Genomic DNA, 25,461 nt, shown 5'->3' with positions numbered 1-25,461 from the left:
TATGCCCAATTCAGTTTTTATATAAAAATTTGAAATTATTTTTATGGAGTATTGATTGGTTTATAACATTATATATAATGACACTTTTATATCTAGTTCTGATGCTTGTTTTAGGGTTTTTAATTTTTTTAAATATTCACGTGATACTTTACAAATGAAAATTTTCTAAATATTTAAATATCAGTATTTGCTTTATTTTCATCTAATCAATGTGCAATGTTTGCTTGCATTTTTATGTGATTGTAATTAGTGAATATACTCTACTTAATTTATGTTAAAAAGAGTAATTTTACTGTATTTATGTAAAAGTGGCTTATTTTGTTTATGCTTTGATATGTAGTCTCTTGCTAGGTTTACTCCAAAGGCATAAATGCTCTTTCTTTTTTATCACTTTGTAACATCTTGATATTTGAAAATTTGAAAGTTCAGTATTCATAAGTAATTACCTTTTATTTATAATGCTGAAAGTATATTTATAATGCTGAAAGTATATTCAGTGGGTTTAATATAAACTGTCCCCCCCCCAATAAAAGTAAAATATGACCCTTGACTGTTGATCAAGTAGTTTATTCTGAAAGGAAAGCCACCTGTAATATGAAAACTGCACATTACACGTACAGTTATTATGAGGCTATGCAGTAATGAGTTCACTGTCTTGTGCAACCTTTTACCTTTTTTCCTCCTTATCCACACACCTTTTAATGCCTCCTGCTTCCTTTATTTTTTCCTCAGACTTTTATACATGCTCTTCTCTTTGTCTGAAATCCCTGTCTTGTCCATTTTTCCTTTGCTAATCTCTCACTTCCTACTCTAGGGGTGACACTTAAATAATTATGTATTGAGATCCTTTAGTAAATCAGAAATTGGAGATATTTTGTGAGCCGTACCAGCATGCCCTGTTTATCAAGGCTTGTCCTGATGAGTTGCTTGTCTTGTTCTGTGGACCGAGAGCACCTTCAAGTTAGCCATAGGTCTGTGTCCAGCACTGTCACAGTACCTGATGGTTAATAGGTGGTCACATCTTGTGCTGAAAGTCTCAGTTATGGATAGGTATAAATAGGCAGTTCCTTTAGATTCAGAATAAGATTATGATACTAGGTAACTGGTTGATAAGGTTTCTCACTCTTGTGCTGTGGAGAATAGACTTTACTTATCATTTACAATGAACTTGTAATTGGTGAATTTATACAAATAAATGATTTTACATAGCTGTAGTGGCTGAACTTCTTATTCTGGGTACTTCAAATGGGTAAGTACAACTGTAAGAGAAAGAACCAGGGCTGGTGATACAGCTCAGCAATAGGTCACGAGCCGGGAGACTCTGGGTTCCAACCCCCAGCCCCACGAGAAAGAAAAGCAACCACAAGCCCTGAAGCGGCCCCGCTTCGGCCCTTGCCCCTCAGGTGTGTGGTGGCCATCCATAGCATTACTGTGTGTCCCTTCACAGCTCTCTTGTCCTATGGCTCTGCCAGTGTCTCGCTGCCGTCTGTCTTGTAACCTTTTTTTTTACAGTGTATTACGCTTTCAGCCTAAAAGAACAAAAAGGCTATCAAGCTTAGCAAAACTCCTCACTTCCCACCCTTACCTTTCCTTTATATTACCATCATCTGTTTTCTTGTGGCCTCAGCAGTCCTCTAGGTTAGAGCTACCCACTCTGTACCCTGATAAATTTTTATTAAAGTGAAAGTGATTAGTCTAGAAAACCATTACACACTGCCCTGAGCTACCCTAGACATATTACCCAGGTCCATGTTTATTCTCGAGCTGCTTTCTTGTAGCAGTTACTCTTGTGTCATTAAAAAGGGTATTTTTTTGTATGTTTATTTTGTTTCTGAGCCACACCCAGTGTGGCTCAGGGCTTACTCCCAGCTCTGCACTCAGGGGTCTCTTCTGGAAGTTTCAGGGGACTGTATGGGATGCCGGGCTGGAACCCAGGTTAGCTGCTTGTAAACCAAATGCCCTCCCTCCACCAGGTGTTACTTTCTTGACAGTTCATATTTGACATTACATACATCCGTTCTGCATATTTGACATTACATACATCCATTCTGATAAACGTTTAGTTCTTACAGTGCTATATTCACTGTAAGTTCTTACAGTGCTATTCCATCCACCCTTTATGTTTAATCACCGTGTTTTATTTTTGTTGATTAATTTTATTGTGGTGGGGGCCTCTTAATGGTGCTTGGGGGCACCACCTGGCTGCAGGCCTGGGGGTGGGGCAGTGTACTTGTGTTGTACCACTTGAACCACATCACCTGCCTTTAGATCATTTCTATGCTTTGTTTTGGGGGCACATCCAGCAGTGCTCAAGGGCTGCTCCTGCTGCATTGTATATCGCTCTTGGAAGTGCTTGGGTTCCCTTCCATGCTGAGTCGAACCTGGGCCATACTTTTTAGATACATCAGTGAACAGTGTTCTTTGTAGAGGTAAGCAGTATACTAGGATTACACAGTAGAGCCGTGTATTATAAGTGTGTGTGTGTGTGTGTGTGTTTGGTTTTTGTACCACACCTGTCAGTATTCAGGCCTTACACCTGGCACTGTCCTCAGGGGTCACTGCTGGTTGTGCTCTGGGAACCCTATGGGTGCTGGGGAGCAAACATGGGTCAGCTGTGTGCAAGGCGAGCGCCTTATCTGCTGTACTGTTTCTCCCGCCCCGTGAAATTGTTTCCCTAAAATTTCGAGTTTCCTTTCTTACCCTGTCACTGTCACTGTCCTCCCGTTGCTCATCAATTTGCTCGAGCAGGCCCAGTAACGTCTCCATTGTGAGACTTGTTACTGTGCTTGGCAAATCAGATATGTCACAGGTAGCTTGCCAGGCTTTGCCGTGTAGGCGAGATACTCTCGGTAGCTTGCCCGGCTCTCCAAGAGGGGCGGAGGAATCGAACCTGGGTCGGACGCATGCAAGGCAAACGCCCTACCCGCTGCGCTATCTCTCCAGCTCTTTCTTACAAAAATTTAAAAACAATCATCTTCCTCAGTCCCCAAAATGCTCTTTTTCTTCCAAGGAAGTATCTTATCCCAGATTCATTTTCCCCCATCGCTCTTGCCTGCGTGAGTTAATTAGCTGCTTGTTAACTCTCAAGATCTGCCTTTTGACTCCAGCCTTCTCTGTGTTAGAACTAACGCCTGGGTTAGAACTATTGCTAGTTTTTTTTTTGGAGGGGGGTGTGGGGGGCACACCCGGCAGTGCTCAGGGCTTACTCGTGGCTCTGCACTCTGACTCTGGCAGGCTTGGGGAACTCCAGAGGGTTCTGGGGATCAAACCCTGGGTATTTAGCTTCATGCAAGGCAGGCACCCTACCTGTTGTACTCTCACTCCTGTAGATTGACTCTTAAGACTTCTGTTGATGGTTGAGAGCCACCTTTCCCTTGTGTATGTTTTCAACTCATTGTTATTACCGAAGGCCAGGTAAGGTAAGGTAAAGGTAAGGTAAAGGCCCTCCCGTTGATCGTCGATTTGCTCGAGCGGGCCCAGTAACGTCTCCATTGGAGACTTTGTTGTTACTGTGTTTGGCATATCGAATACGTCACGGGGAGCTTGCCAGGCTCTGCCGTGCGGGCGAGATACTCTCGGTAGCTTGCCGGGCTCTCCGAGAGGGGCGAAGGAATCGAACTCGGGTCGGCCATGTTGGCCGCGTGTAAGGCGAACGCCCTACCGCTGTGCTATCACTCCAGGTCAGAAAAATCTTTAACTTCACTGTTGATTATTTTGGTATATGGGATTTTAAGTGGAAGGTTTTATGGTTGTTGCTTGTTTTCCTGTTACCTATTTCTGTTACCTGTAGCTGTTTCCTATGGTAGCTGTCTTGCTGTTCTGGTTCATTTCCTTTGTAAATAACCTCTTATTACTAGAAAAAAGAAAAATTGGGGGTATTTTAAAGTTTCATGTGTTTCGTTTTTGTTTTGTTTATTTTGGGCGCCTCTCCTGGCTATACTTGGAACCCTCTGGTGCCGGGAATGGATGAAGTGGGGCCTCCTGAATGCTTTGCATGTGTTCCAGCCTCTTGAGCCATCTGCTGGCCCTACTTGGGTTGTATCTGGGTGTGTTCTTGAGTTGGCTCCTTTCCTCTGGAGATTAGAGTCTCTTTAACACTGGGAGGTTTCTTTGTGCTGTTTCTTCTTTTGTTCTGTAACCACACCAGGAAGTGTTCACCAGGGCTTACTTCTGACTCTGCACTCTGGGGTCACTCCTGGCAGTGCTCAGGGTAGTGCTGGGGATCAAATTCGGGATGACTTTGTGCAAGATAAGCACCTTAATCACTCTACTATCTCTTCAGCCCCATTTTTTAGTTTTTCTTTTTTCTCTTTCTGGACTCCTCGTTAGAAAAGTATTTTAGACCACTAGATTGATCATAATTGTCTCCTCATTTTCTCTTGTCCCCCATTCCCTGGTACATTATGAGATACTTTGACTTCTGATTCTTTTATTGTTGTTGTTTTGAGATGTTAGAATATTTTCTACAGTTCCTCTGGTTCTAATACTTATATCTAGGAAAAATTATTCTTGATTTATAGATACAGTCCTTAAAAATTTTTGGATACTAAATTGGGTTTGAATTTTTTTAGGGCAGTCGGGGGCACACCCAGCAATGTTTAGGGGCAACTCTAAGCTCAGTGCTTAAGAGTTGTTCCTTCCCTGGCAGTGCTTGGTGCCCCCACAGTGTTGGGAATTGAGCCCCAGGTTTCCGCATACAAATCCCTTTAAATTAACTCCACGTGACTCCCCCACCTTTTTTGTTTTTAAAGGTCTGTTCTATTTTTTTAATTATCTTGATTTCCTCCAGAGTCTTGTCCTATTTGTTTTCCTCATTTTCAAAGACATACCTCAAATATTTAGTGATCCTTGTACATTTATATTTAAGAGTAAGAGACACTGGGGAGCTGATAGGCAGCTATGTGCTTGGGAAGGGGGCATGGTTATCAACTATCAGATTTTATTTTAGGCAGGAGGGCAAAGTTCTGTCCAGTGATGCTGTGAGGCCCTCAAATAGGACAGTAACAGATGGCCACCCACTACTAGGAACAGTCTGGGTGACGGTTGTAAGGATAAATTTAAAATTTTTTTTAAAAAAATACATTTTTAGAGCCAGAGAGATAGTACAGTGGGTAAGACACTTGCCTTGCATGTGGTCAACCCAGGTTTGATCTCCCAGCATCCATTTGGTCCCCCTGAACACTGCTAGGAGTGACTCCTGAGTACAGAGTGAGGAGTTAGCCCTGAGCACAGCAGGTATGACCCAAAAACAAACCAAAAAAAATAAATGTTTTTTAAAAATTTTTTAACCTCACCTAGCAATACTCAGGAGACCATTTAGTGCTGGGAATCTAACTGGATTTGAAGCAGGGTTGACTGCACGCAGGGCAAACTCCTTAACTCCTGTTCTATCTCTTCGATAGGATTCTGGCGATAGAATTTATTTTATTTATTTTGTGGGTTTGGGCTACACACAGCCAGGCGCAAGTGTCTGTTCACTGTACTATCTCTCTAGCCCCTGAAGATAGGTTTTTTTGAGGGGGCGGGCCACACCAGGCAATGCACAGGGGTTACTCCTGGCTCTGCATTCAGGAATCACTCCTGGTGGTGCTCGGGACCAAATGGGATGCTGGGAATCCAACCCAAGTCAGCCGCATGCAAAGCAAATGCCCTACCTGTTGTGCTATTGCTTCAGCCCCGAAGATAGATTTTTTTTTTAATTGACACGTTTTTCAGCCACTAATCTTATTCCTGATCTGGATTCTGTGGGTAAGCCTGCCACATTTTAATTATCACACTAAACTTGCACAACTTCATCCTGCCTTATGTTACTACTCCTGTTTATTTTCTTATCTTCCAGAATTAAAAAACGTATTGTCTGCTAGTATCGTCATCTTTCTGTTTTAATAGTGAGTTTAGATGTCTTTATATCTGTGCATACACATAGATAGTTTGGGGGCCACACATGGCAGTACTCTGGAGGCCATAAGGTGCCAGGAATCATACCTGGTCCTTTGCATTTTGTCAGCCCATTGAGCCCTTTCTCTGGTTCAGAGTTTATTTTTAAATCCCTTGTGAGTCTGTAAAAGTGTGGCCTAAGCTAGACTGAATTACTTCCTGGAGTTCCTTTTTTGTTTTGTTTTGGGCCATCCTCTTCAGTGGTTGGAAGTAACTCTTAGAGTTCTGAGGACCAACCATGCAGTGCTGTGGGCTCAAGCCCAGGGCTTCCTGCATGCCCAGCATACACTCCAGCTTGCCAAGCTCTCTCTCTCTCTGGGGCTGGAGTTTTGGGAGGGAGTATCCCAGGCAGTGGGAGAGGTCCCCACCCGGGATTCCCAACCAGCCAGGCCAGTAGTTCAATGCAAGTTCCTGCGAATGTGGTGCTGCTCTGTGTTTAGGATGCCCCATAATGCTTGGGGCTAAAGTTTCTTTTCTTAGATGTTTCTGATGAAGGTGTACCACAAGGCCATTTGGGGGCCTAAAATGAGTTATTTATCCTTGGACAACCAAAAAAAAAAAAAGTTCAATCTTAACTCAGAAAAGGATGTAAGTAAAATTCCTTTTTTCTGTCTTTGGGGGAAATATCCTCCATTCCGACCCCCAGTTTGTTTACACTCTTTCTTTGATTCCCTACAGCTTAAATACAAAGATATAAAGTTAACTACTTTAAAAGCTTGTCTAACATACAGTTTATGTTAGATAGGTTGAAAAAAAAACAACTAGCAAAATATTTGACATGTATATCAAACTTAAGGAAGAAATATTTGTAATCATAGTCCTCAGTTCTGTGTGTGTGTGAGAGAGAGGGAGAGAGAGAGAGCACGCGCACTCAATATATTTTTTTAAATAATGTAGGAGTACTGCTATTATTTCAGCCATGGATTAAGCTGATTGAATTGGGCATAAACTCCACATTACTTTTTAATTTTATTGTATCACCGTGAGATAGAGTTACAAAGCTTTCATGTTTGAAATGCAGCCATACAATGATGAAACATCCATCCCTCCACCAGTGTACATTTTCTACCACCATTGTCCCAAGTATCACCCCCCTCACATACATACACATCGCAATCCTCACCCTGCCTCTATGTCAATTTCCCCAATACTCTCTCTCTAATTTGGGGCATTAATTTTGCTCGAATTTTCCCACTACCATTCAAGCCTGCCTTCCAGGGGCAGACTCTAAGATAATGTATTTTCCATAGCTCATTTCGAATATCAACAGAGCTCACGTGGGCATAATTGTAAGTGTAAATTTCTAGATTGTAAATGGTTGGGTTCCAGAGACATTTCAGTATGTCACTAAACCATTTTGGGATTCAGTTGGGAGCCTCTGGGCCAGAGCTGTTGGTGTGCTAAGATTCCATCCGGAGGCAAATTGTGGGCGTGACAGCCAGTCTTCTGGGCAGGTGGTGACCTGGGGAGGGACAGCCCAGGTCCTCTGCCACCATGCGGCCTGGAGATTTAGTCCTGAACCCGCATACCTAGGCCTTGCTTTGAAAGCTCTTGATCACCAGGATTCCATCTGGAGTAGGTGGAGAGACTGCACCTGCTCCGTCTGGGGTGTCCCAGCGATATTGGCTTGGTACGGGGCCGGGAGAGATCTCTGGCGCTGTGGTGTCATTTGGGTCTTGCAAGAGCACTCAGTATTTAAAGTAGCTTCTTCCTATTCTCTTTGCTCTCAACAAGTACCTCCCTTGGTCCTTGTTTCTTGCCTGGTGGATGACCCAAACCTTCATTCTTGAAAGATCTGGACTGCCGGTCCTGGATTGTGTTGTTATTGTTTTCATTTTAATCACAGACATGGAAATGATTGAGCAATACTGGAGGATCTCCAGCATCCAGACTTACTACTCTTCCTTTCCATCATTGTGTATTGTGGAACCCCTTGAAACCCGTCATGCCTAGCCAGCATAGTAATCCCTCTCTCTTCTTGTTGATTCAGAACCCAAAGTAGCAAATGGCGTTCTCAAAACTGAGTTATTTATGGTCCATATTCTGACCCCTGGTGAAAACATTTCTCCCTTTGAAACTAAGACATGTAGAGCAGCTTAGTCTAAGGTCACCTGGATATATAATTGGAATATCTATATGCTTCAGTTTAATTTGTTGGAATATTCCATTTGCTGGAATGTAATTTGTTACTTTTCATCGATTTTCTGAATAAATGAAAGAAAACCTTTCTATTTCTCATGAAACCCTTCTATTTCACCATCCACACTGTCAGCCATACCAGAAGCCCTGAAATCATTCTGAACTCTTCACTTTCCATTATTTTAATCCTGTATGTTAGAAAAGCCGCAGTTCTACCGTCTTCACATCACTCACTTTTATCCCCTTATCTACTGTCTCATTTCAGTCACAACTTTGGAACTGACTTCACCTTTTCTAATTCAAACTGTACAAATACTCTTCAACAAGGCTTTCTCACCTACCTAACATCTGCTAGTTATCTACTAGGGCAGTCTTGTAAAGGTCAGGCCATAATTCAGTAGCTCTATATGCTTACAAAGTAATTTCCAGTTCTCTAACCCACTGAATGAATTCATCTGCTTTAACAGTTCCAGAGTCACATGCCTTTAGCAAGTTAGAAGTTTGTTCTTTCTCAGGACATATGTGATGGCTCTGCAATGTCAGGAATCCAGATTTCTTCTGATTTGTTACTTCACCAACCCTTAGTATGTTGCCCTTATCTGCATGGTCCAAGATGCTTCACCGTCATGTCAGAGCCAGCATGAAAAAGGAAATGATGAAGAGGAGGAGGTCCAGAGCGAAAACATCTCTGTCCAGACTTTAGAATGTCAGGACGCATTCTGAAGATGTAGCTGCCGGCTGTTTTTTAAAAACTTTTGTCGATCAAGATGAGAGTGCTAGCTCCAGTAATAATTACAGTCATCCTATCATTTTCTTGTTAATTTGTTCAGTTTTTAGTTATATTTTAATGCTAGAGTTGGCTGTGGAATTTTTTTTTCATTTAAAATGAATGGACTTTGCTGTCTACCAAGGCACAATATTTACATTTGCTTTTTAACAATTTAGTAGCAGTGACTGATACTTCACTGAATATCAGCTGCAGGAGATGTGTCAAAGTAAATGAGATGATACTGACATGATTTCCAAAACTTGCCCTGAGACCTTCCGAGCATACTGGTTCTAAGAAATGGATGACTCATGATTTGTTTAGTGACAGAGTCATTGTTGTAAACAGATTCCAAGGCAAGAGTGCCTTAAGTATTCTTACATGGAGATTTTTTTTTTCTGCTTTACTGTCTTGAGTAATATCTTTTGTTTTACTTGTAGATTTGATGGTCCTCGAAGATTTGAGGATTTAGGGTCAAGGTGTGAAGGACCGAGACCCAAAGGGCCTCGTTTTGAAGGAAATCGCCCCGATGGGCCAAGACCCAGATATGAAGGTCACCCAGCAGAGGGCACTAAAAGCAAATGGGGGATGATTCCCCGGGGGCCAGCATCTCAGTTTTATATTACCCCCAGTACATCTGTAAGTCCTCGACAGAGTGGACCACAGTGGAAAGGCCCCAAACAACCTTTTGGACAGCAGCATCAGCAGCAACCTAAGTCACAAGCAGAACCTCATTCAGGAAACAAAGAACCGCTAGCAGACACCAGTAGTAACCAGCAGAAGAATTTTAAAATGCAGTCAACTGCATTTCCCGTGGCTACAGATGTAAAGGATGCCAAGGCGGCTCAGTCAGATAAGACTGTAAGCAACTCTCAGCAAGAGCCACCTAAAAGTGAAGCCTCAGAAGGGCCTGTTGAACCTTCTGACTGGGACCAGAATTCTCAAAGTATGGAAACTGAAATGGACAAAGCCCAAGCTGTTACTCAGACTGTACCCCTTGCAAATAAACCTGTGTCTGCTCAATCTACTTTTTCCTCAAAAACAGGGGGGCTGGAGGGAGGAACTGCAGTGGCAACTTCATCGTCATTAACAGTAGATAATGATTTTATTGGTCTGCCCCATTCAGAAAACAACCAAGATAAGGGATTCTCCAGGGAGAACAGAGATAATAGGCTAGAAGGCAATCGAGGCAGCAGCTCTGCCTACAGAGGTTCTGGGCAAGGCAGAATGGAAGACACCCGGGATAAAGGACTAGTTAATAGGGGCCGAGGCCAGGCAATGGGCCGCAGCCCGGGGTTGGTCAAACAAGAGGATTTTCAGGATAAGATGATGTGTAGAAGAGAAGACAGCCGAGAGAAGATGAGCAGGGGTGAAGGCAGCAGAGATAGAGGGTTGGTGAGGCCAGGAAGCAGCCGAGAAAAAGTGCCAGGTGGTCTGCAAGGCAGCCAGGACAGGGGGAGAGCTGGTAGCCGAGAAGGGGGACCACCTCGGAGGTCCGGGAGTCAGGAGCGAGGACCCCCTCGCAGGGCTGGAAGTAGGGAGAGAATACCACCCCGAAGAGCTGGGAGCAGAGAGAGGGGACCACCCCGAGGACCTGGCAGTCGTGAGAGGGGACTGGGAAGACCAGATTTTGGTCGTGACAGAGGCCCACCATTTAGGCCAGAACCAGGAGATGGTGGAGAAAAAATGTATCCATATCACCGAGATGAACTCCCTAGGGCTCCATGGAACCATGGAGAAGAGAGAGGGCATGAAGAGTTCTCGTTAGATGGTAGAAATGCTCCTGTGGAACGGGAAAGACTTGATGATTGGGATAGAGGGAGATACTGGAGAGAGTGTGACCGTGACTACCAAGATGACACAGTCGATCCATATAACAGAGAGGACAGGTTCTCGGCACCACCACCTCGGTCTCACGATGGAGACAGGAGAGGCCCGTGGTGGGATGATTGGGAGAGAGATCAGGATATGGATGATGACTACAACAGGGACATGGATAGGGACTTGGACAGGGATGTGGATCGAATTGGAAGACCCATGGATATGTATGATAGAAATATGGATAATGAGTGGGACAGAGATTATGGGCGACCACTGGATGAACAAGAATCACAGTTTCGTGAACGGGATCTTCCATCTCTTCCACCTTTACCACCCCTTCCGCCTCTTCCACCTTTGGATAGATATCGGGATGATAGATGGAGAGAAGAACGAAATCGAGACCATGGGTATGATCGAGATTTCCGTGATAGGGGTGAGTTGAGGATCCGAGAATATCCAGAAAGAGGAGATACATGGCGGGAAAAACGAGATTATATTCCTGACAGAATGGACTGGGAAAGAGAACGGTTATCAGACAGATGGTACCCATCTGATGTGGATAGACATTCCCCCATGGCGGAACATATGCCCTCCTCACATTCTTCTGAAATGATGGGGTCGGATGCAAATTTAGACTCTGACCAAGGCCTTGGAGGGGTAATGGTTCTCAGTCAGAGGCAGCACGAAATCATTTTGAAAGCTGCACAAGAACTGAAAATGCTTCGGTAAGTTGACCACTTCAGATCATTTCTTTTAGTCAAAACCACGTTTTAGACTGCTCTTTTTAAAGTGTTGTGATGTATTTGAATGGAATCGTTTTTACTTCAGGATCTTATCATCTGCTTTTAAGTTTTTATTTCTGGTCACTCTGTGCTGTTTTAGGGGCTACGATGGGTTATTTAGGAACTTTGTTAAACTTCTCCTGAAATGTGCAAGTTGATAACCATTCTTGGCTTTTATTGATGTGTCGCTGACATACCATGCTTGTGCATGTTTCAAGTGTCAAAACTTCAACTTTTCAGTCTCTGGATTTCACAAAGTTCATATGCAACTTCTTTTCCCAGGAGATAGTTTTTTTTCCTGTACTATTATATCTGGTAGACTTCCTATTCACTAATCTTGGAAATAACTCTGGAAAGTGCTGTCATTTATAACTTTCGAAGCTAAGAATGGTTTACCTGGAAGTGTCCTCAGATTTGTCTAATGATTGCTGTGTTCTTTTTGGGGATGCTTTATCTTTCATAACTAAAAGCAGGTGTCTTAATGATGTTGCTTATTTCTATGTAATCAAGTACTTGTGAGATGAGGAAAGAATTTGGACTTCTCAATTTACAGTCAACTATATATAGTTATCTACATAACACTTAATAGTCATAACAAAAGCTAACAATTAGTGCATGCTTACTTTGTGCCAGGAATTGTACTAAGTGCTTTCTACATATTAATTCATTTAATCCTTTAACCATATCCTGAGATGGGAGTTTAGGAGTTAAGACAGATTGCAAGCTTTTTGAGCAATTTATTTAGGAATTAGCAGTGTTTTGAGAAAATACATTAATGGTTAGGTTCCATATTCCAATGTATTATGTTTCCTTTGCTTTTCAACTCTGATGTACGTTTTTAGATTATATCAAAAAGTATAACAAGTTTGGGGCTAGCAAAGTATAATGAGGGAAAAGAACTAAAGGCCTGAAAGATCAAACGCCTTGGGCAGCAAACCTGTTTCTGTGGCCTATAGAGAATATACTCTGGATTTTTCCCCCCAGATTACTTATCAAGATTATATGGGAAGTATGCAGTAGAACAATTTTGCTAATATACTCTTCACTTTTAAATTATAGACTTGAAATTTAACACTATGCAGTGTCACTGTGCTGATAATTTATATTTTATCTGAATCTGTCTCAATTCCTCAATTTCAAAGGCCTGCAGTGATCAGTAATATTCCCACTTCACAAATGACACAAGGCTCAGAGAGGTTGAGTCCACTTGGCTAATAAGTGGCAAACCCAGAACCCCGTCTTTCAAACTCTAAAATCTATTTTGAGAACACCATGCTGACTGGTGTTTCTAAGTTCCTAGGGTTTCTTTCCTTTTCTTTAAAAAACTTCATTCATTATTGCTCTGCATAGAAACGCTGAATAAAAGACACTTCTTGTTGTGGGGAGCTCTTTCTAGCACCATGACCATAATCAGATAAAATTATATGAAGTAATAAAAGTGATCATAGTAGATACAAGTTAGCCATATTATGTTGTATACAGTAATAATATGATTTATGTGAGCCAGAAATTAATCATTTTGAATACTTGACCCATATTTGTGTTTGTCACTGCATTTTACAAAATGTAGGGAGAAAACTGTAAAAGGTCTAAGTTTTTTTTTTTGTAGGCAAGAAAGTTTTCATTGAAACTTATTTAGAAAGATGTGAGGGGAGAGAAAGAGAGAAGTACGTGTTTGAGAGAGAACACAGACTTCGCCAAAGTGGAAATAGACAAGCAAAGAAATATAGAGACAAGCACCGGAGATGCTTGTTGAAGGGAGAACATGGGCTTGATGAGAAAGCCCTAGATGTTAATGGTAGCTGTGGGATATATTTAAGATGGGCATTGTAAGGAAAATGAAAAAGGAATGTGGCCAACGACTTAGAGGAACAGCTTATAGAATTACACAGTTACTCTTCAGAAATAGGCAGTTTTGTTTCAAGATGTAAAACTAAACGTTTTCAAATTTTTTACACATGAATGTTATGACCACATTTATCAGGGATCATAAACTGGAATGCCCAGGAGAATCAAACAGATAACAAAAATAAGTGAAAGGGAGTCAGGTGTGACTGTTGAGTGGGATGAAATGACCAGATCTCACCTGAAAGTGGGCAATCACTTCTCCACCGAGCTGGTTGTTGATATGAGAAAATGTAGGTCCAGTGTTAACCAAATTTTATCTGAATTTACACGTGAAATAGTTTGCTTTGTAAGCAATCGGAAGCAATCCAGATCGATTTTTAGACCATATGTTATCCATGAGCCACCACTTGCGAATTTTTGTTGTAACTTTTGGTTAGATGAAATCTGAGATTAGAATAGACTTTCGTGTCAGGTGGTGTGTATCTGTCCTTAAATAATTCATCATCATCATTTATGGGTCTTATGTAATAGATCAGTTAGCTAAAAGCGAGAGAATGTATTACCACAGGTGGAGAAGTTTATTGGTTTCTCTGGTAGAGGGTTTGTAGGCCTATTTTGCCCCTTCGGTACTGTAGTCATTTAGGAGTGGAATAGACTTGCCTTAAGTACAGTGGCAATTTATTTGTTTGCAGGGAACAGAAAGAACAGCTTCAAAAGATGAAAGATTTTGGATCTGAGCCACAGATGCCTGACCATTTACTGCCCCAGGATTCAAGATTACAGAATACGTCGAGACCTGGAATGTATCCGGTATGGGAAAATGTATGCTTAGAATAATAAAATAGTTCCTAATTTTGTTTTGCATAGGCTATTTGGTATTATGCTAAGTGTAAGCTTTCTCATAAAAAGTGTTGGTGAGTATGGTAAAAAATAAATGACAAATTTTTCCTTTCCCCCCTAGGTTTTGATAAGTACACCAAGCATACCAGAACTATACTGCTTTATGTTCATTAAAATGTACAGTTTTTTTTCCCCTAATAATCACTTCTGTACAAGTAATTCATTTTTTCCATCTGGGAAGTGCTTTATTTATTTATTTATTTATTTATTTATTTTGAGGCAAGGCACTTTAGGCAGTGCTCAGAGAAGCACATGGGCCAAGGGTTTGAATCCAAAGCTTCAGCCTGTAAGTCATCTGCCTGGCCCCTAAGCAGCACTTTTGTTTTGCTTTTGTTTTTTGGCCACACCCAGTGATGTTCAGGGACTCCTCCTGGCTCTGCACTCAGGAATCACTCCTGGCAGTAAGCAGCACTTTTTGAGAAGCTCTAACCCATTTTTAAAGTGGTTATAGCACTTTACTGTCCCGCTAGCGGTTGCAAGGGTCCTTGTCATCATTCGTTACAGTCTGGTTTATTATAGCCAGTCAGCTGGACAGGACATATCTCATTGTTGTTTTAATTCTTTTTTTAGGGGAAGGGGGGCATACCCGTCTGTGCTCAGGGCTTACTCCTGACTCTGTGCTCAGGGATCACTCCTGACAGCCTTGGGGGATCATTTGGCATGCTGGGGATCAAACCTGGGTTGGCTGCATGCAAAACAAGTGCCCTACTCACTGTACTATCACTCTGGCCCTCATTTTGGTTTTAATTTGCATCTCCCTAATGTCTAAGATGTTGAACATCTTTTCATGTGTTATTGACCACTTCTTTTCCTTGGAAGAAAAGATTTTTCTCTTTTTACCCATATAAAAAAATATTTGTGTTAATTTATGAGTTATAAATTTTTATTATAGTTTAGGTAGCATGATTACAATAGTATTAGCATTTGTAATCTTGTTTTCGTTGTTTTTTTGAGGCCATACTCGTCAATGCTCAGGGGTTACTCCTGGCTCTGTAGCACTGTCGTCCCATTGTTCATCAGTTTGCTCGCGCGGGCACCAGTAACGTCTCCATTGTGAGACTTGCTAACTGCTTTTGGCATATTGAATATCCACGGGGAGCTTGCCAGGCTCTCTGAGAGGGACGGAGGAATCGAACCTGGGTTGGCTGTATGTAAGGCAAAACACCCTACCCGCTGTGCTATTGCTCTCAGGAATTATTCCTGGCAGGCCAAACCTGGGTCCACTATGTGCAAGGCAAATGCCCTACCTACTGTACTATCTCTCCCGCCCTCTTATATTTTTTATTTTGATATAAAGAGTTACTTCACCCTACCGGCACCAGAGTGCCCACAACTTTCCACCTCTGTCCGTTTTTGTGTTTGTTTTGCTTTTTTTTTTCCCCCCCTACACGAGGCATTGCTCAGGACTTTTCTCCTGGCTCTATGCTTAGGGATCACTCTTGACAGGCTCAAGGGATTAGATGGGGTTCTGGGAATTGAACCTGAGTTAGCTGCATGCAAGGCAAGCACCAATATCTCTCTGTAATATCTCTCCAGCCCCCCCAAATGCATTTTTAATGCCTGAATACAAGCCCATGTTTTGCATATAATCTCTTTTTCTATGACTTTTATTTTTATTTTCTACCGCTTTATATTATTTGTTTGGTTTGGGGCTCATACCTGGTGGTGCTCAGGGCTTACTCCTGGTCCTGTAGTCAGGAGTCACTTCTGGCAGGACTCAGGAGACCATACAAGCTGCCAGGGATTGAACCCGGCCAGCTGCGTGCAAGGCAAGCACCCTGCCCTCTGTAGTCTCAAAATAAAGAACTAGAAATATTTTTCAATGTTTTGAAATTCAAAACAAAAATATTTCGAAATTTGAGGGAGTCCAATTTATAAAAAAAATTTTTTTTAATTGAAGTGAGAATCAGCTTTGAACTTCTTTTGATACATGGCAGCACGGTGTATCTGTCAGCTAAGTGTTTGTTCTGTTTTTCAGCCTCCAGTGTCCTACAGGCCACCACCTCCTCTGGGTAAACCACCAGGTTCACTTGTAAGACCCTCTGCTCCACCAAGATCATCGGTTCCTATGACGCGGCCACCCATCCCAATACCGCCACCCCCACCTCCTCCTCCTCCACCACCACCTCCTCCCCCCGTGATAAAGCCACAAGCTTCAGGTGTGGAGCAGGAACGCTGGGATGAAGATTCTTTCTATGGCCTCTGGGATACAAACGATGAGCAAGGATTGAATTCAGAATATAAATCAGAAACTGCACCGCTTCCAACTCCTCCAGTGCTACCACCCCCACCCGTTCACCCTTCCATTCCCCCTCCTGGCCCACTGCCTATGGGCATGCCACCAATGCCCAAACCACCACCGGTGCAGCAGACTGTTGATTATGGCCATGGCCGAGGTAAGTACTGGTGGCGGGCTGTGTTTGGAAATCTAAAGCAGTGCCTTTTTCACTTGGTGGCCCAACGGCACACCCCCTCCCCGAGCCCCCCACCTCCATCCGCTGGATATTCTAAGGGGCTATGGGTGAGAATCACGAAAATGGGGGGCTGCAGCGTGACACAAGGAACCAATGGGGAGGAGAGCAGTTCCACCGGAAGGAAACCAGGTTGGAAGGGGACACAGCTGAAGAACTTGAGAAACCTTGATCTAAAGGAGTTGTTTGCTTTGACCTGCTTCCTCAAGCTTTATGCTTAAAGTGTTTCGTCCTTTATTGGTTTACCAGATATATCCAGTAATAAAGTTGAACAGATACCCTATGGAGAAAGAATTACTCTGCGCCCAGAACCATTACCAGAAAGATCAACTTTTGAAACAGGTAGGAGTCCCAGAGAGATCAGTATTTTTAAACCCTTTAGAGCCCAGTTATCACATGATTGATTATCCTTTTGATGAGGGGTGTGTGTGTGTGTGTGTGTGTGTGTGTGTGTGTGTGTGATTATTTGGATTTTCTCTATTTTTTTGTTTGTTTTTGTTTTTTTTTTGGGGGGGGGGCACACCTAGCAGTGCTCAGCCTTACTTTTGGCTCTGCATTCAGAATTACTCCTGGTGGGCTTTGGGGACCCCATGGGAAGACGGGATCAAACCCTTGTCAGCTGTGTGCAACACAAATGTCCTACTTGCTGTACGATGGCTACTGACTATGGCCCCAGATCTCCTTTTAATAACAGCAACATGTTTATAAAATTAGGGCAACAGTTTTTACTACTTGTAAAATTGTTTTCTGCTTTTATTTCAGAAGATGACATCAGTGTCTTTTCTGTTTCTTTTTTTTTCTTAGTTTTGGTGCCAGGGATAAAGCTTAGGGACTCAAACATGTGAAGAATGCACTATATCACTGAGCTATATTTCACTGAGCTATATTTCCCAGCCCTAGAGTTTTAATTTTTTATTTATTTATTTTTTTTTTGTAGATCATATAGGACAAAGGGACCGTTACGATAGAGATAGAGACCGTGAGCCTTATTTTGATCGTCAGAGTAATGTCATGTCAGATCATCGAGATTTCAAAAGGGATCGGGATGTTCACAGAGACCGAGACCGGGACCGAGGCATCATTGACTATGACCGGGACCGATTTGACAGAGACCGTCGACCGCGGGATGATAGGTACGCTATCAAGAGGAGTTTTGCAGAATATGCAAAGGTCCAGATTCCCTTTTGTTTCGTTTTGGTTTGGGGACCACACCTGGCAGTGCTGAACATTTATTCCTGTCTCCATGCTTTGGAAACGCTCCTGCCCATGCTTAGGGGCCCAAATGTGGTGTCAGAGATCAAACCTAGCTCAGATCCATGCAAAGCAAGAGCCCTGCTCGCTGTACTAAATCTCCCGCCCCAAATGTCAATATTCTTATGCAAAAGTCACTGTTTGAAGGACTTAGAAGAGACTATCTTCTCATGCATGTAACTATATGATTTGAAAGGAAAAGAATAGTCCTATATCAATTTTTAGAAAATTAATTGCTTGAGTTTTCACTACTTGAATTCTAAAGAATTAAGTGGGAAATGGAGGTAACAAGAAAGAAGAGGAAGGTATTGTCAGTAAAGGTATCGTCATTACTTAATTCACAGGAAAACTTTTTTTAAATTTTTTATTGAGGTAACATGGGTTTGCAATTCTGTATGTATTTTTAAAATGCAGGTTCACACCAAACATAAATCATGAGTCCTTTAGATTTGTAAATTCAAGGCTTATCTAAACGGAAAAACAAAAAATACCTAATTTCTAAGTAGAGCAGCATTTCTCAGCCAATATATTCCAAGGAGGGGTGCTGCAGATGAAAATTGCATAAATGAGGGACCATGGCACAAGACAAGGAGGCCAACTGATAGGACAGGAGAGCTATCGGAAGAAAACAAGGTCAGAAGGTGGGACCACAAAAACAGTTGAGAAGCATTAATGTAAAATAACTGCCCAGAGAGAAAATGGGTGGATAATGGTGTTGTGTTATAATGCAGACCTCCAAATACCTTTTATTTACCAACGCACTCCTGTTATTCCTTCCAGGGCTCAGTCATATAGAGACAAAAAAGACCATTCCTCATCCAGAAGAGGGGGGTTTGAGAGACCGTCCTATGACCGGAAGTCTGACCGACCAGCCTACGAAGGACCATCCATGTTTGGAGGTAGGGCAGAGCTTTGTTGACTTACAAGGAGATTGCGAATGTGAATAATGGGAGATGCTTTTCCTCCTTCTGTGAATTTAAACTTAACAGTAAAATGCCTTTACACATTTTTCAGGGACGTCAGTGTAATTGATGAAATAAAAATCACATCCGGCGCTTCTCCCCTTCCCCGCTCTCCCCCCCAGTTTTTATGCTTGGCGTGCTTGGATGACATGGCAGTGCTAGGGATTGAACCCCTGCATGCAAAGCCTGTACTTCAGTGCTTTGAACTACCTCCTTGGCTCAGAATCAGTTTTTCTTGTTGGTTTTCATTTTGGGCCTCACCTTGTTGGGCTCAGGCCTACTCCCGGCTCCTTGTTCAGCTCGAACTCGGGCCTCCTCAGTGCAGAGGATGCGCTCCAGCCTTGCTGTTTCCCCAGCCCCAGAAACAAAATCAGTTAGAATCCTACCACCCATACTATCACTATTAAATTGTGGTTTTTTTCTCATCCCCTTCACTATTAATGAAGTTGTAATCAAAGTTTAAATGTGATTTTTTTTTATTGTGCTAATTCCCATTGATTTTGTACCATATACATGTTTTCATATATAAGCCTCATATAAGGATTCTGAAATTCCATGTTGTGGATAAGATATACAACTCTTATTGGTCGTTAAATTGCTTTCAGGTTTTTTTTTATTTGTTTTGTTTGCTTTCAGTTTTCTACTGATGAAAATTACTTATAATCTAGAAACTCATATCAGATTATAAGAACATGTTTTCTTTTGAGGATAGAAATTTCTTTTTATGGACAGAACAAACTATAAATCATACTATCCAGTAAAGTATTTATCAGTATTCTCTCTCATTGCTTAACCTTCCCCCTAAATTTAATACAAACAGGAATTATTTAATTATATTTTAAAACAATGTTTACCTAAAATAATACTTTTCGTTTTTTTGTGTTTTGGGGGAACCACCGCTGGCTGTGCTCAGGGATCACTCCTGGTAGGGCTCGGGACCATATGGGATGCCAGGGATTGAACCCAGGTTGGCCGCCCACAGCAAGTGCCCTTCCTGAGGCTCTGTACTATCTCTCTGGCCTTTTTTTGTTTTGTATTTTTGGGTTTTTTTTGTTTCATCTTGTTTGTTTTTAGATTTTAGGGCCATACCCAGCGGTGCTCAGGTCTTACTTCTGGCTCTGCTCTTAGGGATCACTTCTGGTGGGCTCAGAGGACCATGTAGGTTGCTAGGGATTGAACCCAGGTGGGCCACATACAAGGCAAGCCCCCTACCCGCTATAGTGTTGCTCCAGTCCTTTTTTATTTTTTGATTTCACTTTACATTATCTTAAACTTTCTCTACTTAATATTTAAAATGGCCCTGAGTAATTACAAATTCTATTTCTCTGGGATGAGTGGAAAGAATAAAATTTTAAATTACTGCTAAACAGATAATAATTTTGCTCAATTGCTGGGCTCCTAGGAGAACGGAGAACTTACCCAGAGGAGCGGATGCCCTTGCCAGCTCCTTCACTCAGCCACCAGCCTCCTCCAGCGCCACGGGTTGAGAAGAAGCCCGAGTCCAAGAATGTGGATGATATTTTGAAACCACCTGGTCGGGAGAGCAGACCTGAGAGAGTAAGGCTTATTGAGTTTACTCATTTACTTGCTAATCAGAAGCTAATCAGAGAATTTGGGGCGGGAGTGGGGGAGAAGTGGGGGTTGAGGTGGGGGAGTACATCCAGTGGTTGGGATTGGAGTTACTCCTACCTCAGTGCTCGGGCACACTTCCCAAGATGTTCTGGGGACCTTATGGTGCTGGGTATGAAACCTGGGTCTTCCATGTTCAAAACATGGACTCCAGCCCTTCAAGCTACCTCCTGCTCCCAGACATCTTCGTAGTATCCCGAAGAGACATTCTTTGCTTTCATAGCGATAGGATTGATTCCAGATTGAAGATACCTGAGTATGGGGGCCGGAACAATAGTACAGTGAGTAAGGTGTTTGTCTTGGATGTGTCCGACCCAATCCATCCTGTGTGGTCCCCTGAGCACCGTTTTGGTTTTTCTTGCTTTGGAGGGCCTCCTTAGCAGTTCTGGGGCTGGCCACCAGGACTACACCTGGCAGTGCTGAAGATGCTGTGCGGCTCCAGGGATTCCAGCCCAGGCCCCGTCTGTGTCAGAAGTGATGTCCCCGCACTTTGAACTATCTTCCTTATTCTGAAGTGCTTTTTTTATTTGGGGGCCACACCTAGCAGTGCTCAGGAGTTACTCCTGGCTCTGTGCTCAGGAATCACTCCTGGCAGTCATCTGGGGACCACATAGGATGCCGGGAATCAGACCCAAGTTGGCCCCATGCAAAGCAAGCACTCTTACCTGCTGTACTATACTTCCAGCCCCCTGTAAGTGCTTTCTAAAGGACAAAAGTAGATTTGGGTTTATGGTATGTGACACTGGGACAGTTGAGCTGCTTGATTAATTTAGGCTTATTTTTCTACTGGTTTCAAGTGTATTTCCCTCCCTCCCCCTTTAAGGGGGCAAAGGGCCCTACACTAGGTGCACAGGAGCCTCTATCAAGCTGCCCTGCACCAGGTAGTGCCTGGGACTGAACCCTGCCTCCCACGGGCTGAGCATATGGCATTAGTCCTTTGAACTACCTTCCTGACCCTAAATGTATACATTCTGCAATGTACCTATATTATAAAATAATTAGATCGATTTCAGTTAATCAGCACTGGAGAGGTCTACCAGATATTTTGATTCCTTGTATGTATATAAATTATTGCTTTCTTTTCTTCTTTTGTGTGGGGGTTGGGAGCTCTCCCAGTGATTCTCAGATAATCAGGCCAGGGGTTCAGTGCAAGTCCCAGGGATGCCTGCTGCTTCTGCTGACACTGGTATCACTGCCACCCCCTGGTGCTCTGGGATTCAGGGGACCATGTCATACCAGGGATCGAACTCATGCAAGTGGAATAGCCTTAACTCTTGTATTATCTCCCCGGGCACTATGAATCACTGTTTTGAAGACTGTTTTGTATAGAGCTTCCCTTGCATGTTGCCGACACAGGTTCATTCTCCATCACCACATATGGTCCCCTGAGCCTACCAGGAGTCATCCCTGAGTGCAGCCTCAAGCACTGAACAGAGGGGTAAACCCCACCCCCTCCTCCAAAAAAATTATAAAATAAAGCCTGTTTTGTCTACTCAGAGTTCAACTATACCAGCTTTCCTGAGGTTACTGTTCGCAGCCTCTTTTCCCATTGTTTTACTTCTGTTCTAATTATTTCTTTTAATCTAGAGTATATGTCCTGTTAGATAACCTGTAGTCAGTGTTTTTATGTAGTCTCTAATTTTTCCTTTAAATTGAATTGTTGTTAGGGGATATAGCACTGTAGCACTGTTCTCCCGTGGTTCATCGATTTGCTCGAGTGGGCCCAGTAGTGTCTCCCTTGTGAGACTTGTTACTGTTTTTGGCATATTGAATACGTCACAGGGAGCTTGCCAGGCTTTGCCATGAAGGCGGGATACTCTTGGTAGCTTGCCGGACTCTCTGAGAGGGGTGGAGGAATTGAACCCAGGTGAGCCGGGTCAGCCGCATGCAAGGCATGCGCAGCCCTACCCGCTGTGCTCTCGCTCCAGCCCAAACTGAAATAATAGAGCTCAGATCAGAAGATGAGGTGAATATCTGTAGAGTATCAGGGAAGGCAAAAAGCATTGGGCCGGAACTAGCACACTGAACTTTTTGAATGCCAGCTCTGCCATTTACTTGCCGTTTGAAAAATCACCTTTCCTTTCTTGGACCTATATCTCTCCATCTGGGCAACCAAAGATTGAGCTGAACTGACCTGCTTGGGGATATAGCTCAGCAGTAAAACACTTGGCTTGCATGTATGAGGTCTTGAGTTCAATCCCTGGTAAATAAAAGTTGTGTTTTTTTTGGGTCATATCCAGCGATGCACAGAGGTTACTCCTGGCTCTGCACTCAGGAATCACCCCTGGAAGTGCTCAGGGGACCATATGGGATCCTGGGAATCGAACCCGGATTGGCCGCGTGCAAGGCAAACACCCTACCCGCTGTGCTATTGCTCCAGCCCCTAAAAAAATTTTTTTAAAATTTTTTTAAATATTACTGTATTAGGCAAAAAGTTTAAATTGGGTTGTTTAATTCATTATGTTATTCATAATGTTATTGTGATATAGTTGACTGAGTTTCACTTTTGGATCAATGCAGTTGAATTTGGAGGATAGAGAAAGAGTACAGCGGGTAAGGCACTTGCCTCTCATGCAGCTGACCCGGGTTCGATCCCCAGCGTACCCTGTGGTCCCTTGAGCACTGCCGGTCGGTGTTTCCCAAAAACAAAGAAAAGGAAGGGAGAAAAAAACAAAGAAAGATGATATATTTGAATTGATGTTATATCTTATAACATCTGATAAGGGTGGGTGAGTGTGTGTGTGTGTGTGTGTGTGTGTGTGTGTGTGCGCGCGCGCGCGCCTGTGCCTACTAGTGGTGCCAAATAGACACCATTATCTTATTCCATATCTTAGATAGAAAGTAGTCTTTGACCGTTAAGCATGATGTTAGCTCTGAATTTTCAGTGCGTGTCCTTTATCGGGTAGAAGATATTTTCTTCCTTTCCTAGTTTGATGGCTTTATCATGAAAAAAAATGTTGAGTTTTATTGAATGCTTACTCTGCATTCTGCATCAGTTGAGATTTTTGTGATTTTTTTTTTGTTTTTTATCTGATTGCTGTGGGGATTTTGGGGGGCGGGGGTCGCACACCTGCTTGCTCAGGAATTATCCTGGTTCTGCTTTTCTCCTGATAGGGCTTGGGAGACCATATGGCGCAGATATTCTTTTGGTATTTTGTGGGTGACCACACGTGGCAGTGCTTGGGGGTTACTTCTGACTCTGAACTCAGGAATCACTCCTGGTGGTGTTCGGGGAACCATTTGAGATGCCAGGGATGGAACCCAAGTCAGCCATGTGAACGACCTTACCTGCTGAACTATTGCTCCACCGCCCCCGCCCCCCCCCCCCCAGATTTTTGGTTTTTTATTGTGTGGGATTATATCCTGTTATACACGATTATGTTTTATTCTGTTGATATTTTACATCAGTTGATTTTTGATATTTGCATCCTTGGGTAAATGCCTCTTGATTCTGATATATGATTCTTTTTACATTTTGCTAGCATTTTGTTAAGGATTTTTGCATCTGTATTCAGGTTTTTTTTTTTTTTTTTGTGATGCCTGGTTTTGATGTCAGTAGCTTCTTCATTTGAAATGCTGGCATCTTAAAGTAACAGGGAGCGGGGGGGGGGGTTGTTGCTTCCTCTTGTATTTGGGGGGAATTGTGAAAGATTGATATTAATACTTCCTTAATTATTTGCTATATGATTCAGTGGTGATGTTAGGTGGGCTGAGACTTGTTAATGTCTTAAAAATTATTACTGGGGGGGCAAAGCTGTAGTACAGTTGATAGGGTATTCCTTGAGCACAGCTGGCATGGGTTAGATCCACAGCTTCCCATATGATTCCATGAGTGCAAAGCCAGTTGTAACCCCTGAGCATTCGCTGTGTGTTACCCAAAAAGCCAATAAATAAAATTATTACTAATTCCATCTCCTTATCATAGGTTGACTTAGATAGTCTGTTTCTTTTGAGTCACTTTCAGTAGTCTGTTTCTGTACTCTCTCTCCAGGCGTTTGTTCATTTGAAATAAGTTATCTAATTTGTTGGTATACAGTGTTCTTAGTATTCCCTTATCACCTTTTTTATTTTTGTAAGATTGACAATTGGGATTCGAAAGATAAGATAGTATAGCAGGTGGTGCACTTGAACCCTGGCATCCCCTAGCACCAACTGGAATAATTCCTGACTGCAGAGCCAGGAGTGACCAAAAAACTATTTTAAAAATTCAATAAATAAAATGTAATTTGTCTTGTTAAAAAAGATTGACATTAATGTCAACTCTTTCATTTTTGATTATACTAATTTGAGTCTTCTCTTTCTCCCTTAACCTACATAATGGTTTGTCCTTTTCTAATATATATATATATATATATATATATACACACACATATATATATATATACATACATATATATATATTTTTTAGGGGCGAGGGTAATAGTACAGTGGATAGGACATTTTCCTTGCAAGCAGCTGACCCAGGTTTGATGCCCGGCATTCCATGTGATCCCCCAAGCAATGCCAGAAGTAATTCCTGAATGTAGAGCCAGGAGAATATCTGAGAATTGCCGGTATGACCCCCAAAATTATTTTTATTATTTTGGGGTTTGGGGCTTGGGTGAAATCTGGCGGTGTTCAGAGCTTACTCCTGGATCTGCACTCAGGGATTACTCCTGGTTGGGATGTCAGGGAACCGTATGGGAAGCTGGATTGAACCCGGTCAGCCACGTGCAAAGCACGGCTCTACCCACTGTATCACTCTGGCCAGTCCATTACATTTGTCCCACCCAGCGATGCTCAGGGGTTACTCCTGGCTCTGCTCTCAGAAATTACCCTGACAGTGCTCAGGGGACCATATGGGATGCTGGGAATCGAACCCAGGTCGGCCACGTGCAAGGCAAACGCCCTACCTGCTGTGCTATCACTACGCTCTAGTGTTTGTGATATTTTTTTTCCTTCTGGTTGCTGTATGT

General features: G+C 42.6%; 1 protein-coding gene across 1 annotated transcript in view; it reads left to right on the top strand.

The window, feature by feature from the left end:
• YLPM1 (YLP motif containing 1) overlaps positions 1 to 25,461 on the top strand; it is an 81,186-nt gene that overhangs the window by 36,048 nt on the left and 19,677 nt on the right. Inside the window, exons 5-11 of the mRNA XM_056133526.1 lie at positions 9,283 to 11,388; positions 13,986 to 14,103; positions 16,172 to 16,589; positions 16,914 to 17,006; positions 17,602 to 17,797; positions 18,696 to 18,814; positions 20,280 to 20,434. Of these exons, the coding sequence (XP_055989501.1) occupies positions 9,283 to 11,388; positions 13,986 to 14,103; positions 16,172 to 16,589; positions 16,914 to 17,006; positions 17,602 to 17,797; positions 18,696 to 18,814; positions 20,280 to 20,434 (3,205 nt within the window). The remainder of the gene's footprint in view (positions 1 to 9,282; positions 11,389 to 13,985; positions 14,104 to 16,171; positions 16,590 to 16,913; positions 17,007 to 17,601; positions 17,798 to 18,695; positions 18,815 to 20,279; positions 20,435 to 25,461) is intronic.

This window comes from Sorex fumeus, unplaced genomic scaffold (genome assembly GCF_029834395.1).
Source record: "Sorex fumeus unplaced genomic scaffold, SorFum_2.1 ptg000098l, whole genome shotgun sequence".
Taxonomy (NCBI): domain Eukaryota; kingdom Metazoa; phylum Chordata; class Mammalia; order Eulipotyphla; family Soricidae; genus Sorex; species Sorex fumeus.
Note: the sequence above shows the minus strand (reverse complement) of the source record. Positions and strands in the feature narration are given on the sequence as shown.